The sequence below is a fragment of the Anomalospiza imberbis genome, chromosome 9 (genome assembly GCF_031753505.1).
Source record: "Anomalospiza imberbis isolate Cuckoo-Finch-1a 21T00152 chromosome 9, ASM3175350v1, whole genome shotgun sequence".
NCBI classification, from domain to species: domain Eukaryota; kingdom Metazoa; phylum Chordata; class Aves; order Passeriformes; family Viduidae; genus Anomalospiza; species Anomalospiza imberbis.
This window is the reverse complement of record NC_089689.1, coordinates 17082152-17100786: the sequence shown is the minus strand read 5'-3', so window position 1 is coordinate 17100786 and position 18635 is coordinate 17082152. Positions and strand designations below refer to the sequence as shown.

General features: G+C 44.8%; 2 protein-coding genes across 2 annotated transcripts; both read right to left on the bottom strand.

Annotated features, from left to right (window-relative positions):
• Positions 1-3118: 3118 nt before the first annotated feature.
• On the bottom strand, positions 3119-5635 carry C9H1orf52 (chromosome 9 C1orf52 homolog). Its single transcript, XM_068199901.1, has 3 exons — positions 5308-5635; positions 5011-5218; positions 3119-3823 (listed from the first exon to the last, which is right to left on the bottom strand). Exons 1-3 carry the CDS (start codon positions 5563-5565, stop codon positions 3735-3737), a joined length of 555 nt encoding a protein of 184 aa, XP_068056002.1. The 5' UTR covers positions 5566-5635; the 3' UTR covers positions 3119-3734.
• A 1283-nt stretch (positions 5636-6918) lies between these two features.
• On the bottom strand, positions 6919-12463 carry BCL10 (BCL10 immune signaling adaptor). Its single transcript, XM_068199900.1, has 3 exons — positions 12306-12463; positions 10268-10556; positions 6919-9224 (listed from the first exon to the last, which is right to left on the bottom strand). Exons 1-3 carry the CDS (start codon positions 12387-12389, stop codon positions 8857-8859), a joined length of 741 nt encoding a protein of 246 aa, XP_068056001.1. The 5' UTR covers positions 12390-12463; the 3' UTR covers positions 6919-8856.
• Positions 12464-18635: the final 6172 nt, after the last annotated feature.

Sequence of the window (18635 nt, the reverse complement as noted above, 5' to 3'; positions counted from 1 at the left end):
TGCAGCCAGAAAATGCCTTTGGCAGTAATGGAATCAGATTTCTTACCAAGGTGCCTCCGTTTGCTCAAGGGTTTTCTAATCACATCTCATGCTAGTGTTTTTGAGAATTCTTTTCCTCTGTAACATTTGCCCTCCTGTGAATTACACAGGGGTTGGTATCTCCTCCCAACCATGCCTGGACAGCCATTCCCACTCAGCTCTGCTGCAAGAGCAACTGGCCTGTCAGCAAGCTCATCTCTGTAGAGCACCATGCTTGTGCCCAGGCTGGAGGGTCCTGGGGTTTATCCAGCTATTGGGAAAACAACCTTTCAGATTTTTCCAGTCTAACAAGGAATTGTGGCTGTCCTTAAACAACATTTCTCAAAATGGAAATGCTGCACATCTGTAGCCATTGCCAGGGTCTGTTTCAACTGGTACAACCATTTATCCTACAAGAACACACAGTTCAGCTGTAATCATCTTCCATGCTTTTAAGACAGTCCTGCACGGTTCTCACATCCAATCCACACCCAAAGCAAAAGCACAAACATCTGTGACCAGTGGCCAAAGGGGCTTGGATAAAATGAGCAAGCTAACATATAAACAGGAACAAGAACCTTTCAAGCTTGAAAAGAAAATCCAAATTTTATTGAGCTGGTGACTGAAAGCATTGCATCTTTTTGTCCTGATTCTCTAAGATTAGCAAGCTGGCAAAGGAGCTTCCTGTCACTGGGCTGAGCCAGCACTACACAGCTTCTCTTTCTCTTCAATTATAAAAACACCTCTTCCTGTGCTGACTCCAGGTTCACAATAAATTGCTCTTTATGGAAGACACTACATTTCTCTGGACTTACTTTCATATTGCCTGCACTAAAGCTTATCACAAACTATTTGTAAACGAATCAGCACTTCAAGAGCAGTAGTCTGCATCCAGAACAGGAACAGCACAGTAAGAGAGGGATGCTTTGCCACAACCTCCCTGTCAGCTCTTCTGGGAAGGAGCACTGTCTGCCATTACCCTCAACAGCTGTACTTTTATACTGATGTGAATTCTTCTTTTCCAGATCATCCTGCATCTCCAGGAAAGCCAAGTACTGCAGCTGCTATTGTGCCAGCATCTGAAGCAATGCAATATGCTCACTGCAAATTAATTACATTCCAGACATTATTTTTCCGATTTTGACAAATTTTTAAGAGAAATTCTTCAAATCAAATCTGTATGCAATTTTACTGCCTTTTTTTTCCCCAATACATACAATGATTGTAATCAAATTTGATTCATCATAAAAACAGTAGAATGAGGAGTTAAAAGAGCACTCATTTTCAGAGGCAATCTTCCCCATTTGTCAGCAAGTGTGTATGTTCATTGTCTTCCCCTGAAAGAGAATCCAGGATAAACTGTTCTATAGTCAGAGATTTTCTGAACATGTGAGCTATCAGTTTAAGTTTAGTTGGTGTTTATTCACATTTCACAGTGCCTGATGTGTTGACAAATTTTCATTATTAGCTGCCCAAACCTGAAGAAAACCTCTGTTTCTTGAAGTTTTTTGAGTTGCTTCATAAGCCACCAGCATTGTACCACTTCTCTCATCATCTCTTTCTGAAGATGCACTGAAGCATCTCTACCAAAAAAGGTTCCAGCTACAGAACCAATCTACCTAGAAAATTCAGCTTCACACAAGCTCTCACAACCTTGTTTCAGCTGTCTTCAGAAAAAGGCGAAGAGTTTTTTGTGCCAGTTCTCCTGAACAGGGAAGCTGCCATGGTCTCTGCTTACCATGAAGATTCCCTTGACCTGCAAAAAATTCAATTGTTCTTCTCCCAGGCTAGACATGAGGTTTTCTCCTTGGAAAGTGAGTATCAGATGCCGTTAACTTCAAGAAAACTGGATACTACGTATATCATACGGTCTGAAAACAAAAGGAGCAAATGACACCTTAACTTCCTGAGCCGCCCTGTGGAATAGCAGAGCAAAAAATAAACGGACAAAAGCCTCCTTGGTCACAGCAGTCATGGGAATACATCCTATTTCCAGAGCTGGTGACATTAACTTTCAGCTGTAACACTCTTCAAGGAGCACTGCACTAGCAAACACAACTACTCTAAGACTCAAAAATGCAGAGGGAGTATTTTGAGAAACCCTACAGAGAGCTGGCACCCCATAAGCTTTGCCATGACAGTATCCCTCCTCCTGCAGCTTGCTAGGACAGTGTCTGGTATCTGGGCTTGCACTAGGAAAGGTGGGCACAGGGAACCCTCAGCTGTGTCAAGCCACAGCCTGCCCAGCTAATCACTGCCTCTTGCTACATCATTTGTTGAACTTCACCTCAGTTAGTGCAGCCAGAAAATGCCTTTGGCAGTAATGGAATCAGATTTCTTACCAAGGTGCCTCCGTTTGCTCAAGGGTTCAAGGGCTCAACCACAGATTTGGCCCCACAGCCTGTGAAACTGGCAAGGAGCAGTTGCAGTCTGCAGGCAGACAAGGGTCCAGAGAAAGCATTATCATACTGCAAGACCAGAATTGCGTAACTTCTTAACAGCGTCATATATTCACTGAAAATTAATTCGTTTTTCTTTATATTGAGATTAAAAAAAATCTCCTAAAATCACTTAAAAATATTAACATCATATTAGCACGTATGTATGCAGAATCTGTTCTGCCAAAGCAAAGCTAGTCCAAGACAGAAGGAAAATAGAAACCACAAATTTTTACATTAAAAATTTAATTACATAAACCCCTATTAGCAGGCACTAATCTCACTGCAGATTTTCTAAGGCACAGAATCTTGATCTGAAAATATACAGCAACCTTTTCTCCAATCCAGTACAAGCTGGTACCTTGTCATATACAGACCCAAAAACCCATTCAGCAGCATACCACAAATGCAACATAAACTGGCTAGCACTTTAAGAAGACTACCAACTGTTTGTACTGAAATAAATACAATTTGGCAGCAAAGACTCTATCACAGCTTTGTCATTATTTTTGTCCACATAAATTTCTTGATTCTATTTTCTGTTTCAGGAAGAACACATTACATGCTTCAATTCTCCCTCCATCAGTTAGTCTCACATTTCACTGATGAAGATCCCATAACATCAAAACAATTACAAAATATTCAAATCAATTTTAGGTCCATTTTTTTCAGTTTGTAGGTATGTATTTATTTAAACAAAAAAAGCCCTGAGGAATCTGTGAAGTCACACATCAGTGAATGGCATATCATACAGAATTCATTGCTCCTATTCACCAAGCATGCAATGCAATATTTATACCACAGATGTTTTAAAATGTAGTTTTATTCCAGTGACTATCTGCAGTCTATACATATATTTAAAAACAACATTATGTGAACATATGACAGACCAGTACCTAAAAAATCTTTTGTATATACTCCTTTATAAAAGGTTTTGACACAATGGAAAAGTCAGTCCAGAAAAACGCATGTTACCGGGTTTCTTGATAAACAAAATACTGTGAAGCCCTGCAACCTGCATGAGCACAAGTATCCATGGCAATGGATCTTTCATCTAAACCCTTGTTTCAAATAAACAGGTTTAAATTTTGTTCAGTAAACAAGTTCTACCACAACACTGTCCATGTAATTTTGTGCTTTCCAAAAGGCAAGCATACTACAGAAATAAAATTCCCTACCCAAGAGAGAAATGCAGTAAACACGTATTTGTTTCCCATTCCAGCAGAGGAATCCAAGTTCCTTGAAATTCTCATTATGTCTAAATCCAAAACACCCTGCTTATACCTTCTTCTTCTTCTTCTTCACCTGTTCTCCAGACTCTGCTTTACGTTTCTTAGCAGAAGCTGGTTCATCGTCTTTTTCATCATCTTTAAATAAAAGAAAGTTAATCAAAGTCAGCAAAGCCCATTTTTTTTGTCTTAAACACCACCCTGTCTTAGAACAACTGACTTAACCACATCTGAGATGGCTGGAAAAAAGACTCTGTAGTATTAACTGTCAACATCCTCATTTTTGGAATGTAGACAATATGTGGACCAAACAGCAATGGTTACTTCTTATCACTACCACAAACAGGTAAATAAAAAGAGGCTTTATGCTACTGAACAGTACCTGTTCTAGAAAAATTATCATTTGACTAGCTAGTAGAAAAAGCTAGAAAAATACATTTTTGAAGCAGGAAATAATGTCAAGATCAATTAACATTTTATCTTCTTCTTTTGGATGAAAGCTGACTAAGAGAAATGCATGGATGGGGTAACATAGAGAACACATGGAAAAAGACATAAAAACTGCTACTGGGAAAGAACACCCAGAACCAAAGTACAGGCAAGACAGCAAAAAAAATCCTTCTTTTGGAAAAGCTTTGTTGACAACTTTACCAATGAATGAAAACATTATTGTGTGTTCTGGAAGCCCAGAATTTCTTCTTCTGGTTCTGTTCTCTTGGTTATTGCTGGCTACTCTCTTTCTCCAGCAATTAAAAAGAAAACAAAAATTCCTCCCACCTATCAAATATTTCTTTACTTTCTAAATTACCATTACAGCTTGTACCATCATAGACAGTGAAGAGGATAGTATTTTCTTCAGTAACCTGTCCCATAGACATCCTGTTTGATTCCTCTTTTGGACCCAAGTTTTGCAAACGTTATAAAAATAATCTGACCTACATCTGCAACTAAGGTCAACACAGCAGCACCTGAAGCTCTCACACCACCTTCTGTTTTAGCAGCACCATGACTGAACCTGTTGCTTTCACAGAACTCCAGTGCCACAGACTCTAATGCTTCCCTGCTAACGACAGCGGGGGAGAGGAGCAGAGAGACCTGTGCTCGAGGCTCTGTGCTGATTCCAGGAAAGCCAAAGCACCGGCACGGCAACCCACCCCCCTGCAGCCAGAGCGCTCTGCCCCTGGGCAGCAGTGGGCGCAGGAGAAGCCAGCAGAGCTTCCTCCGGGCCCAGGGCACGCCGGGACGCCGCCCGCCCGCGCAGCTGGGCTCTGGAAGCGCGCACAGCCTCCCGAGCAGGGCACAGCCGCCTCACGCCAGGGCCTCACCCGACTCCAGGGGCTCCTGCTCCTCGTCCGGCAGGAACCTGGCTTTGCCGGCCTGGCGGGGCGCGTCGTCGCCGTTGTCCTCGTAGATGTTGGACCACTTTATGGCCATGTCGAGGGCGGGGACCGGCGGCGGCGGCTTCTCGGGCGGGCTGTAGGTCTCCGGCGGGGGCACGGCGTTGCTCCTCCACACCTTGAACTCCCTGGGGGGCTGCGGGAGAGAGCAGAGCGCCCGTCACAGCGGCCCGGCGGCCCTTGGCGGCCCCGGCGCCGCCTCGGTTCACCCCGCGCCCCACGCACCTCCTCGGGCGCCCGCAGGACGCGGCTCTCCCAGTCGATCTCCTTGTTGAGAGGATTGTAGAGGAAGGCGGGCGGCTGCGACACCCGACGGAAGAGCTCGTCCGGCGGCGGCAGCCGCGGCCGCCCCGGGGTAGCCCCCGAGGCCGCGCCGGCTCCCGCCGGGCGCTCGTCGGGCTGCGGCTCTTCGGGCTCCGAGTCGGAGCTGGAGCTGCCGTAGGCCGCGAAATAGCCCAGCGGGTCCTCCCCCTCCGCCGCCATGGCGGGGCCGCGCCTCGCACCGCCCGCGGAAACCGCGCCCGCGCCGAGGGTTCCGGGCCCGCGGCTGCTGCCGGCCCGGGGCCCCGCGCGGCGCCGGCGGAGCGGAGCCGGCGGCAGGCGGGGGAGGCGGCGCCGCCGCGGCCTGCGGGCTCACGCCGGAGCCGGTGCTTCCCTTCGAGTGACCCGACACCGAAAATCAGACACGAAACCGAGCCAACCTTCGTTTCTCCCTTTTCACACCTGCAGGCCTAAGTGGAGGAAAAACACGTTTTCCTTAATGTGTGATCACCGGCTAACCTAGGGCAGACACAGCGCTGATCATCACCTCTCCAGGAGGTATCTGTACCAAAGGAGATTTTTCAAATTTGTTGGACCAAGTTTGTACTAGACCTCCCTTGTGACTGACTCATGCATACCTTAGTGCATCAGCTAAAATACTGGTGCTGTTCAACGGGATGAAGCGGAGTCAGGGCACGTTGAGGTTCCGTATCAGGAAAAGCTTTTTCACCCAGAGGGTGGCCGGGCACTGGAACAGCTCCCCAGGCCCTCACAGCACCAGCCTGACAGAGTTCAAGAAGGGTTTGGACAACACTCTCGGGCACAGGGTGTGAATCTTGGGGATGTCCTGTGCAGAGTTGGGAATTAGGCTCGGGTGTCTTCATGAGTCCCTTGCAACTCAGCATATTTTATGATTCTATGTTCAGATTACTTGTACTACCAGAAGCAGAATAAGATCTGAGGAAGGGGTTTTGGTTATACTATGATCACTGCCTTTACTCTAAAGATACTAAACCATATCCAGCTGATCTCTCATAATCAATACCATGTCATTATTTTGAAGTAAGCCCTATACACAAAGTACAATGAAAACAACCACTGAACTGAGACACCACAGTGCCTGCAGCATTTGCAAATCCTTTTCTGAGTCATGCTTCTCAGCACTCAAAGTTTTTGTTTCTCCCCTGCTATTAATAAAAATCTTAATTTAAGAATGAAATCAAAATAAGCGTGGCTGGAAGCAACTTTTCTCACATCCGTAGGAAGTTGAGCAATAGAGTCATTTGAAAAAAAAACAAGAATCAGGTTAGTAATAGTAGTCAAGAACTGCAGAAACTACTTAAGCAGCAGAGCTGTTGATTTCACATGCATGTTTTCCTTCCAGACTGCTCTTGAGTGCAGTCCTACCGGCACAGGCATTTCTCATTAAGTCAGTCTTTCCACCAAAGACAAACTGCTCTAAAAAGACAAGGAGAACAAAAGCCTCCCACGCACACAAAACCACACATCAAGGTAATGGCGTGAACTGCTCTTGCAACCTGTGCATCTTAAAAATGAGAGAGGCAGACAGAAAAACAGGCAATTATACAAAAGAATTTATTCCAAAAGTTGTGATAAAAATACGTTTTAAAAATGCACATTATAGACATTTGGAAAGACAATACATTCACTCAAGGTCTCAGGTTTGTAGGCTCCGCTGGGAGTGGTCCCTGCAGGCTGCACAGGGCAGGATGGGGAGCAGCAAGGCAGCCTCCACCCTGAGCTGGTGCATTTTCTCTGATAAGGCCAACCCTGCTCACTCTCTTCTCTTCGCAAGAACCCAGGAAGGGACTCAAGCCTAAGCACAGCTCTTTAAGTGGTTACAGTGGGCATTTAGACAAATCCCTTTCTGGATGTCCCAAGTACGTGCAACTGCAACTGAAGTTAATGGAAGAGAGGGAGCTCATCCTATCCTTAGTTTCATGTTCAAGAACAAAGTTTGGCTTGCATATTTAGGCATTTAATTTCCAGAGTGCCATCAAATCAAAGCAGTTCCACTGAAAAGCATTTTCACTTTCTGGACAGTACATGATTGTAGATGTAGACAAGAAAAACAAGGGTTTTTATAAACACATCTTTCTCACGTGTAAGATGTTCATATACTCGGGATGGAGTGTAGTTGAACATTGCATTTTATTTTAATCTACTTCCAAAACCAGAATAATAGTGAAAAACAATTTATAGAGACTATACTGAGGTCCTGCAGGTGGCCTGTCTCCACAAAAGGAGAACAGTTTAGTAACATTACCTGGGTGTGCACTGGAGTGGCATTACATGGCTATATGCAGTATGAGAGACAAAATAATTTAGGGCCTTAAATACAAACCTACCCTTCAATATACTGAAAATATCCCATCACTTTAAAGTGTGAATAAAGCTGTACATGTCAAATTAAGAATCCACCAGGTCATTTTGAAATTATTATAGGCACCTGCACAAAAGGTAGGCTACAATTTGAGTATGAAAGGAATACAGTATGTTACATGGTGGCAAGAAATGAGAACCTTCCCATGTTGAAACAGTTTAAAATGCATTTGACTCTAAACAATTTGAAATGTAAACCTGTCTGTCTGCTTTGAAGAGGAGGTATTTGAAGTGCCATATTTCCAAGAGTCCTTCAGGTACACTTTTGTGTCACACAACTTTTCCTGCACTTCCCTAGTGGGACAAAGCATACAAGCTTTGTTCCTGAATAGCATCCTACAATAATGTTTTCTTACAGCCCTCACAATACCATTAGAGCAGTTTACATTCCTTTTCCAGTACTAAAGAGAATTTAAAGTGCATCTCAAATCAGGAATCTTTAACTAACATACAAGGAGAATACACGGAGGCCTGCAGAAGTATATTTGCGATACTGATGCCTTTTGATGTACCAGTAGGACAAAGTTCACACAAGGAAGAAACTCCTTGCTAATAAGCACAGATTTGACCAGATTTGGCCAGATTAGTGAGATTTTTTGCAAATGGAGCAGCACACATACACATGGAGAGCAGAATTTATCCTAGTGAGAAACATTTAACTTGGTAAATGAGTTTAAGCTTTTTGGTAAGTAAGCTTGAGTTCAGATTTTATTCCATACTCTGTACTTTTCCTAACCATCTTTCCCAGTTCACCCATGACAGAAACATTAAGAAAAGCTGATTTGTTAGTTTCTGCAGAAAAAAAAACCCCATTCGTTCTATAATTCCAGCTCAAGTATCTGCAACTAAATGTGAAATCTTATACACATTGGTTTAAAAAACAAACATTTGTTGGTATAACACCACAATATTTTGAAAAAAGTTCCCTAAAGAACAAAACAAACAAAAAAGTCAAGCAGCTCCAGCATCACACAATTACAAAATCAAAACAGAAATTGCATAGATTATTTCCTCCAATTTTTCTAATAGTTTGAAAACATTTTTTAGCCTTTATGAGACATCCCATAAAGTTTCAGTACCATTTGGATGAACAGCTACAAGTCACTTCCTTCACTGTGGTTGAACAGAACGTGATCTTAAAGGCAAAAAGCAATTGTCACTTGAACTAGTGCATGGCTCTTGCTGGTCTGACTGGAGCTCTGGAGGCAGTGGGGGTGCACCAGGGTCTCCAGGCCCTGGGAGGGTGGCTGAGAAAACACTGCACTGTGAATTTCCCATCTCTGCAACTGGTAAATTCATTGAATGAAGAGAGACAGCAGACACAAATGCAGCCGTGCTATAATCTTCTTCTGGGTGATGTATCTGGGTAGATTCTTTGTCTTTTGTTTTATCCAGAATATTTGATTCATCAGAAAATGATCTAGAAAGATTATTTGTTCCTCCATACAGTGAGGTCATACAGGTGCTGCAGCTTAAACCTACAACAAAAAACCAGATATTGGATTTAATTACAGTATGGGGACATCTTAAACTGTGCTCTGATTTAATATCAGTAAGACTGTCAAAAATCAGTTGTCCATATTTTTGTCACCCTTCATCTCACCTGTGACATCCAGAATTCCTGACAAATTAAAAAGCCAACATGCAGGTTATCTAGGCTGATGTGAATGGTTTCTCTGTACTCAGTACCAGACAGTACTTGACAAAGATGCACTGTAACTTAAAATTCGTTTTAGAAAGTCACTTTAGCCATTTGGCCCAACTTTTTTTTGTATTTTTCTCACTGTGCTCTTCAAACTTTTAAGAGCTTCACCTGATGGTTCTGCTCCAAAGTGGACAGCATTTCAAGGCTATTTTACCTGAAGGCAGAGCAAACCTCAGGCCCTTCATCTCTACGGTTAAAACGTACTTCTTCCTTCTTTATTTGCCTTTTGACAAGCGTGGAAGGGGAAGTAACACTTTTGGTGTAGAAAGCCTGTACTTTCTTTCTCTGCCTAAAAATATGAGTACACACAGTCACTTCAAGGACTGGGTGTCAACAAAACCTCTAAGCCTGTATGGAAGAACACACACATGTATTTACAGTGTCTGCTTGTAAGCTGTGGCATTGAAGGCATACAGGGGAACTGCCCTCAAGCTGCACTTGCTAGTATGTCTTCTGCTGAGGCACAAAGTTTAACTAAACCAGAGCATCCTGCCACTGCAGCAAATAGCTTGAAGAGAAATGAAAGATGGAAGATAACCACCCATTTTTGAAAAGCAAAACTGAAACGTGAAGACAGCTTTATCCATCATAACAGCACAAGAGGGATTTTTTTGCTGCTTGTTATTTATGATGGATGTGTTCAGACAGTAAAAAAGGTAAAGCCAGGATACATGCACTAGGATCTTAAACGCAAACTGGAGATATTTCCAAACATGTTGTTCCAAATACCAGAGGAAGACTTTTGTTTTGGATTTTAATTTGCAGACCCTCAAAATAAAACCTATGTCTTACACAACATTATTAAAAAGTTGTTACCTTTAAGAGCTTCAAGCTTTTCATTTTTGACTTTCAACACTACATCAGTTATCTTTTGTAACAGGAAGTTTTGTGTTCTTTCTCTTCTGATAGATTCAATCAAAGTATCTAGTCCCTTTGGATTTTCTGCTAAGTAGTCCAGTAACTTCCCAGTTTTTTTCCTACTGGAAGATCGAGCAGAAATTTCTTCTGTGTCCTCCCTAGTGAGTATTTTCTTAGAACGTAGGTAATCAAAGTGTCTCTCAGCTATGATTTTATCACACAGGTAAGGACGCATCCTTTCTAAAGCCTGAAAAACAAAACAAACTAGTATTAGCCAACATTTCAAATTACTTAGAAGCCTGTAGCTGGAACCTATATGATTTTGATACAGGTTAGCAAAAGAATTTTTAAGGCTGCCTCTGTGTTACTTAGTTGAGTTCTCAGTGTAAAAAAAAAGATTAAAAAACTGTTACCTAATTATCACTTTCATTAACTCTTTGACTGAACTCAGGCGTTCCAATGCTTGTAAAGAAATACTGTGACTGCTTATAGAAAATGTGATTACATAAAGTCTGAGGTTAGCACATTTCAAAACAGGCAAGTAAAAATGAAATTATACCAAACTGCACCTACTCACTTTATCTACAAATACACCCATTTTCCCTGATCATCTGATTGCCACATTTCCATACTGTTGTATCCCTGAGGCACATCTCCAAAATACTGCAGTTATTGATGTTTTCTGTACATTGAGCAAAAGCAGTCTCAAAGCAACAGCATGAATATACTCCCAGTTCAAAAGGTTTGTAAATAATCCTATTTATTTACACAATTTTAACCTATTTATTTACACTATTGACAAGTTCAACAAATTACCGACATCCAAAATACATGCACTTTCATCCATAAATGAACGTACTCTCAACAACATTAGTGGCTGCTTCTTGTCTTTTGCAACCCTACTCCATTGCATGAGTGATTTTATATGGTTCACCCTCATCCTTCTCAGCTCTTAAGTGCAAGACTTGAAACTTTATAACTCTTCCTCAAGACAAGCTTGGCCAGACCAAGATGTCCTTGCCAGTTTCAGCTTCCTGAGGTGTGCTGTCCCGTCACACACAGTGCTTCTGCTAACACAGAACCCTGGCTTGCTGAGATCCCATCGAAGTTACCTGAGCAGCCCTAAGAGAGCCGAGTCGGTTGTGAAGACACAACATTTAAAATATGAGTGCAGAAGCTCTAAAGTCAGATTTATGGGACTGCATTTTGATGATAAAATGAATGATATTTGCTTCTACCTAAGGTTTCCATCCTTTCTCCTCCAAGTACGGTGGGAGAACCTGTGAGATCCAGGGCTGAAGTGACAATCATGCACTTCTGTGAGATGCAGCCGTGGGTTCAGTCACTGACCCAGACTAACATACTTGTCATGTTATACCTGTAGTGTCTGACTCAAGTAGTTTTCATCCTTTTTTGGTGTAACTACCCAATGCCACCTATTGCAGTATTAGCCTGTGGAAACGAGTACTAGCTTGAAAAACATGTTTCACAGAACTATGACAAAGCATTTAAAGGAAATCACTTAAGCATAAAGCTAGAAAGAAACAAAAACCAACTTATGTTAGATATCCACGCTTTCTAAGAGAGAATTTTACTGGCACCAGGGGCAGCACACACATTTTCAGCCAAGCTTCGGGCACCATGTTACCCCTGCCGTCCGCTGCCTCCGGCGCGTCCAGCGGGAGAGGCGAGCGCTGCGGCTGTGCCCTTGCAGCGCGGGCCCACGCAGGGCGGGCGGCGGGCGGCAGCGCACGGCACAGCCGGGATACGCGCCCGCGAGTCGTGATCCGCCTCACGCCGGGGGACCCCGGCGGCCAGAGCCGTGCTCGAAGCTCCCCGCCGCCTTCCCGGACGCGCCGCCGGGCCGGTCCCGGCCCTCCCGCCGCGTCCCCCGGCCCGCTCCCACAGCGCTTCCGCTCCCCCGCCCGCGCACGGGCCCCACTCGCCGCTCCGCGCCCGGCCCGGGCACACAGCCCCCGGCTCGCCCGCCACTTACATCCTTCTTCACCTCCGCCATCTCGTCCTCCGTCAGCGGCCGCCCTGCGCCCCCCGAGCTCGACCACGACCCCGGGCCCTCCATGGCGGAACCCTCGGCGGCGCCGCTGGGGAAACCCGCGCGGGGCGGCGCTTCCGCCCGGGCTCCGCCCCGCCCGCCTCCGCCAATGGGAGCGCAGGGCGGTACAAGCTGCGGCCCCTCCCCCGCCCCGCCAATGGGCTCTCAGGGTCTGAGCTACGCTCCGCCCCCAGCCCGCTTCCGCCAATGGGCGCTCAGAGTCTGAGATACGCTCCGCCCCCAGCCCGCTTCCGCCAATGGGCGCTCAGAGTCTGAGCTACGCTCCGCCTCCAGCCCGCCTCCGCCAATGGGTGCTCAGAGTCTGAGCTACGCTCCGCCTCCAGCCCGCCTCCGCCAATGGGTGCTCGGGAGCGGCGCTCCGCGCCGGCAGCCGCGGGAGCGCGCGGGGCGCTCCGGGTCCTTCAGGCCGCAGGGGCGCGGCGCCTCGGGGCGCTCCCGGTCCCTCAGGCCGCACGGGCGCGGCGCCTCGGGGCGCTCCGGGTCCCTCAGGCCGCACGGGCGCGGCGCCTCGGGGCGCTCCGGGTCCCTCAGGCCGCACGGGCGCGGCGCCTCGGGGCGCTCCGGGTCCCTCAGGCCGCACGGGCGCGGCGCCTCGGGGCGCTCCGGGTCCCTCAGGCCGCACGGGCGCGGCGCCTCGGGGCGCTCCGGGTCCCTCAGGCCGCACGGGCGCGGCGCCTCGGGGCGCTCCGGGTCCCTCAGGCCGCACGGGCCCGGCGCCTCGGGGCGCTCCGGGTCCCTCCGGGTCCCTCAGGCCGCACGGGCCCGGCGAGGCGCCCTCGGCGCGGGAGCGCCGCGCCGCGCCGCCGGGCTCGGGCTGCGGCTGCCCCTGCCCCTCTCCAGGCCTCCCGGGATGTGAGGCAACCCCTCCGCCAAAGGGTCTTGAGCGTGCGGAGCGGTGTCGGGGCCCGCGGCTCGCGCGGGTGCTGGCGCGTCGTGACGGCGGCTTGCGGTGCCGGGCGGTGCCGGGCGGTGCCCGGTGCCCGCAGGTTTCGGGGACTGACGGTGTTCAAAAGCCCCTCCGCTGCATAGGGTCGTGCCCGAAGGCAGCACCAGAGGGAGCCGCTGTCCCGCCGGGACACGGCGCCGCCTCCGCAGGGAAAGGGAGCACTGAAGCGTCAGCAGTCGGTGTTCTTGCAGCTGGCACGGGTGGAGCTCGGGCTGTTCATGCACTCCTAAAAGTTTCCATTCAGCAGATAAACGTGAACATAAGTAGAAGCGATCAACACTGAGGTTTGCTGTCAGTAAGGAAAACCTGCCAATTTGATGGTAGTTTTATTGTTTTGCAAAGTCTTTGATTGACGTGCTTTGTTAATGCACTTATAGTACTTGAAATATTAATTGTGACAATACCTATTTTGCAATGTTAGCAGTTCCAGCTTTAAAATAAACACGAAGATCCTGCCCAGAACACTTGAAAGATAAAGAACTAGGCACCTGGTGACAGGGCTGATTTCTGCAGAGCTGGGTGTTAAAATCAGGGCCATCCCCAGACCGGTTGCCAGCCAGCTCTGTTCCCTGCCACTGCTGTGAGGGTCACCTCTGGCCAGTGGAAGGGGCTTCTCTCAGGCCCAGCCTCGCCACGCAGCCCTGATTGCTGCTCATTTGGGGGCACACCTGCTCACAGCCCTTGGCCTCCTGTGTGCTATTCCCACCCCAAGAAGCCTTTCTTTGCTGTAGTGCGTTTGAATTTCTCAAAGCTGTGCATCTCTGCAAAGTAACCTATTTGTCTCCCATTTTTCTGCTCAGAGTTGCAGGGCTGACCATTTTTTCCAAGTTCAAATGCCTACGGTGATCCTCCTAATCTGTGCTATGCACCCAAAATACATGGAAAGCTTTCAGCTTCTCTGATGCTTCCGAGAGAACTGATTGTGGCACTTCTGAGACAGAGCCAGGCATCTTCCCAGCCCCTGACTCCTACCCTTGTTTATTAAATCACATGCCTTTCAGCTCTTCCTCTTCAAGGTGAATTACACTGTGGACTTTGTTGGCTCCATGCAACACTGCTGATAAAAACATCTATCATGCATTCTGGATTTAGAGTATTTGTTAATAACCTTGCCCAGCAAGGGGTGCAGTTCAAAGCCATGTGATGTCTAGAGGGTTAGGCTGCTGATTCCTGAGCTGTGTAGGAGACAAACTGGAATGATTTAACTTCAGCAGTCAGGAAGAGAGCATGTGGTTAGTGAATACCAGAACAGAATATATTTTAGCAGACTTAATGCCAAAACACCCTACCAGGATTTAATGGACCAGGCAGCAGGAAGAAGGCTACTCTCTGCACAAAACTCATTTCAGGAGAGTAACATTCAGAAGTGAGCCTCAATGTAGAGTGAGTCAGGGATCATTTCCTTCAAGGCATCTGGAAGGATTTTGGACATTGCATTCTTGTACGAGTGTGTACATATGTAATGTCTATCTAGTATAAATTTCTAGACTAAATTTCCCAAATAAAAGTTGAAAACTGCTAACAACCCAGAGGTTTTTACAGAACTCCCTGTGAAGGTGAAGAAAATGTTGTAACACTGTCCCAGTTCCTAAGGGGTTGGTCAGCTTTTCAGAGCTGTGACTGGCTCCAGGTTTTCTTCCCCTTGTGCCCTCATTGATCAAGGCCTCTCCAGGCAGCATGTCCTTACTGCTGAGCAGGGGCTTCTCCCTGGAAGTTTCATGTGCTCCCATCCCATTCTCTTCCTGATCCTTGCTCAAGGGTCTGGTCTGGGTTCTCAGGACAAGCCCCTTCTGAAGCCCAGCCCCTGTGAGAGCTGTGGGAGTCTACAGTTCAATTGCTTAGGGAGGAGGAGGAGGGGGAAGAAAGCTGCCAGACAGAGAGAAGGGAAGGAGTTCGGTTTACTTACAGATTGAGGGCCCTTCCCAAACTCAACAGATACCTGCAGCAACCAATAGCATGTTTCAGCTACTGAATCACAGCAATAAACCTACAGGTCATCAGTTTTGGGGGGTGAGGTTGTTGAGAGCATCAGAATGTCTGGGCTTTATGATGCAGGAGACAGCGACTGATGTGTTTTAAGCAGCATTTACCTAGAGTGGGGACTGACTCTGTACACTCAAATGTAGAAGTCTCTACTTGATGAAGGAATATCCTACAGCTAAGTTTTGCAAAGAACAGCCCTTGTTAAATTACTATGATTTTGCTTTTTTCAGGTTTGATATTCTATGAGAAATAAAGGTTTGATATTTCTATAATTCTATGAGATATCAGGTTTATATATATATATATATATATATATATATATATATATATCAGGTTTGATATTTCTATGAGAAATAAAGATATTCTTTAGGTGGCAAGTGGTTGTGGCTTGTCTATATTTTCTAATTTTTAATCATTGCCATTAAGAAACAAATTCAAGTAAATTGGTACCAACTCTCTCCTGTAGACATGGGTACACATGTAAATGAAGTAGTTTAAAATATTAATTGCATCACACTAAATGTATTCACATTAGGCACAGCACTGATTTAAATATATTAGTATAAAAATAATACTTTTAACCAATGTTGTAAAATCAGTATAAAAGCTGTATTTAGAACCTTTGTACCTACTTCTCTGGCAAGGAGAAGAATAGATTATGGTTTGTTTAAAGTCTTATTATACTAGCAAAATTCAGTTTGAAAGTAACGTAACTATTTTGCTACAGTTTATTAATGAATTCCTACTTTGTTAAATAATTTTGTGTTTCTTAAAAAGCTGAAAGAACAATACTGAGGCCTTGAACAACTGACTCCTGGGCTGCCAGGAGATGGCACTGATGGCCCACAGAGCCCAGAGTAACTGCAGGCTCTCCCCAGCTCCTGGATCCCAATATTGTAACCTCCTGGCATTAGAGCCAGAGGGTGCAAGCAGAGAGCAGCCCCACGAGCAGTTTGTGGCACACAACAGGAAGTGTTTAGATATAAGAATGCAATTATCTGTCAGGTTACCTCAAAGCAATGTCTGGAGTGCAGTCACCTCTCCTGAGATTGTGGGGGAGAAGACACAAGAGCTGTGTGAATAATTTAACCAAAATGGGAATGCCACTAAACCTTCGTAGTTTCACCTTTTGTAAGTTACAGTAAATGCAGGCACTACAGAGAAACATACTGAACTGGGCTAATATCTGTTTTGTTACCTTGGACAGCAATAAAATTGATCATGAGCACTCACAGGCAGTATCTCCTCTCTACACGTTACTCTTAAATGTAGAGTCTAAAATTATAATTTGTTTTTAAAGAGTCAACGTTTCCCCTAACAGAATTAAGTGTTTTAGTGCTACTGTCTATAATTGGCTTTACTTCTAGGTATGTAATAAGCTTGGAAATAAAAAAGACAGCATGAAACAGTATTAAATTAAATACATATACTTTCAGTTCCAAAAGAAGAAGCATGAACTACACAGGGTATGGTACAACTGACACTTTATTCCTTCGTGATGGAGATCTATAGTATTGAAACTCCAAAAGTCACCAAAAAAAAAAAAAAATCAAAGTGCAAAGCTCCATTAGAACTGATTATGGAATGTATTGATGTTTTTGGCACAAAAAAGTGGGGAATTATATACTGCAACAAGATTAAGTTTAATGAATGTAATGCTTCTGTGCTCAGTAGTCACATTTGTGCACTGCAGAACAATACAATGTAAAACAGTGACTAACACGATTCACATACAACTCCATACAATTTACATCACACGTCCAGTTAAAACTTCTCTGAAAATGCATGAGGTCCACTGATACTTTGTTCACAATCACTTAACAAATACCATTGTTTAAGCAGGCTTATCTTTTCAGCTTCCTTATTGATAAAAGCAAAAATAGACAATTTTAAATAGTAAATTATTTTCCTCAAATGGTTCCATGTGATGTTGATGTTTTCTGTTAATTTGGCTCTGACTTCATTGATAAAACATACATGAAGCTGAACAAAATCAAAAGCTTTTTTTCCCCTGTATTTTCCAATTTGCTGTGAACAAACAGCATTCTGTATACTGCTTTTTGTTTTCAAAACTGGACATAGTGGTGCCTATGAGCTCTATTCCTATCACATGGAAATCACCAAAAAATCAAGAGCATAGCTTCACAGAGTGGCATCTATTTGAAACTGAATATTAGCATGGTAAACACAAAAATGGAAGAATTCAAGTTTATCTCTTAAGGTACAGTATGCATTCACATTTTCATTACAGAGAGAGAGAGACACTATTCACATTCTGTTGAAGAAAGAAACCCACATATCACAGATCTCCCTAAACTCTTTGCAAAGATAACATCCATGAAATATCTATAATGCACATTCTGGCTCTTTCATTTCAACTGAGCTAAACTGATTGCTGAAAGGAAAAATCCTTTGATGAGTAATCCAAGCCCCATTGCTGAGCTATTACCACAAGAGCTTCTATATGGGTCTGCTCTGTCATACAGCCTGACAGTTGTTATCAAGCGTTTTATGTGGGCAACTGTCAGTGTTCAGTGTCTCATCTCTTTTTTGGTTTGGGATTTTATTTTATCATTTATATTAATCAAGAATGATGATTTATATCAGGCATCTGAGAAATATTCTGGTGACAAAATGGACATGCAGGACATGCATTAGATGCACATGTGTCACTGCAGAAATGTCCTCACAACTGAATTTTTTGTTTGGGCAACAGAAAAATAAACAAAAAAACAGCAAGAACAAGAAGCATTTGGCATGATTTTAGTTCTTAGTACCGTACTGTAAATACATAAACTGAAGTGTTCATAATATTTTTCTTTCTAATGCCAAAATAAAGATTAACAGGAGAAGCTGTGAGGTGAGGACAATCCCACTAACCAGCTTAGGTAACTCTTGGCATCAGACTAAGATGTAATTTAGAGCATCTATGTTAAGAGGCTGTGATTCCTACTGAGACCAAGAGAGAGAAAGCAGGTGTGGTTTTAGAGCACCTCAGTTTTGTGCCTGAAGTTAGATAGTTTGAATACAACAACTGAAGGAATTCAGATCCCTCAGCTACTCCCTTGCTTTCTGTATACCAAAATGCAGCCCTGAAGCCAAGGAAATCGAAATGGCAAGAGATGAAAAACCAACCTCTCTGTCTACACAGCTGTTTCTCAGCTCTGAAATCCCAACTTCTCTTCTCCCTCCCCTAGGGAACCAGGGGAATTCGTTTTCACACATTCTGCGGCTTTCAAGGACACAGGGTAACAGCAGTGTCACGAAAAATGGTTCTTTTTTTCCTGGAGAAATCTTAAAAAGAGGAGTCACCCTTGTTATTC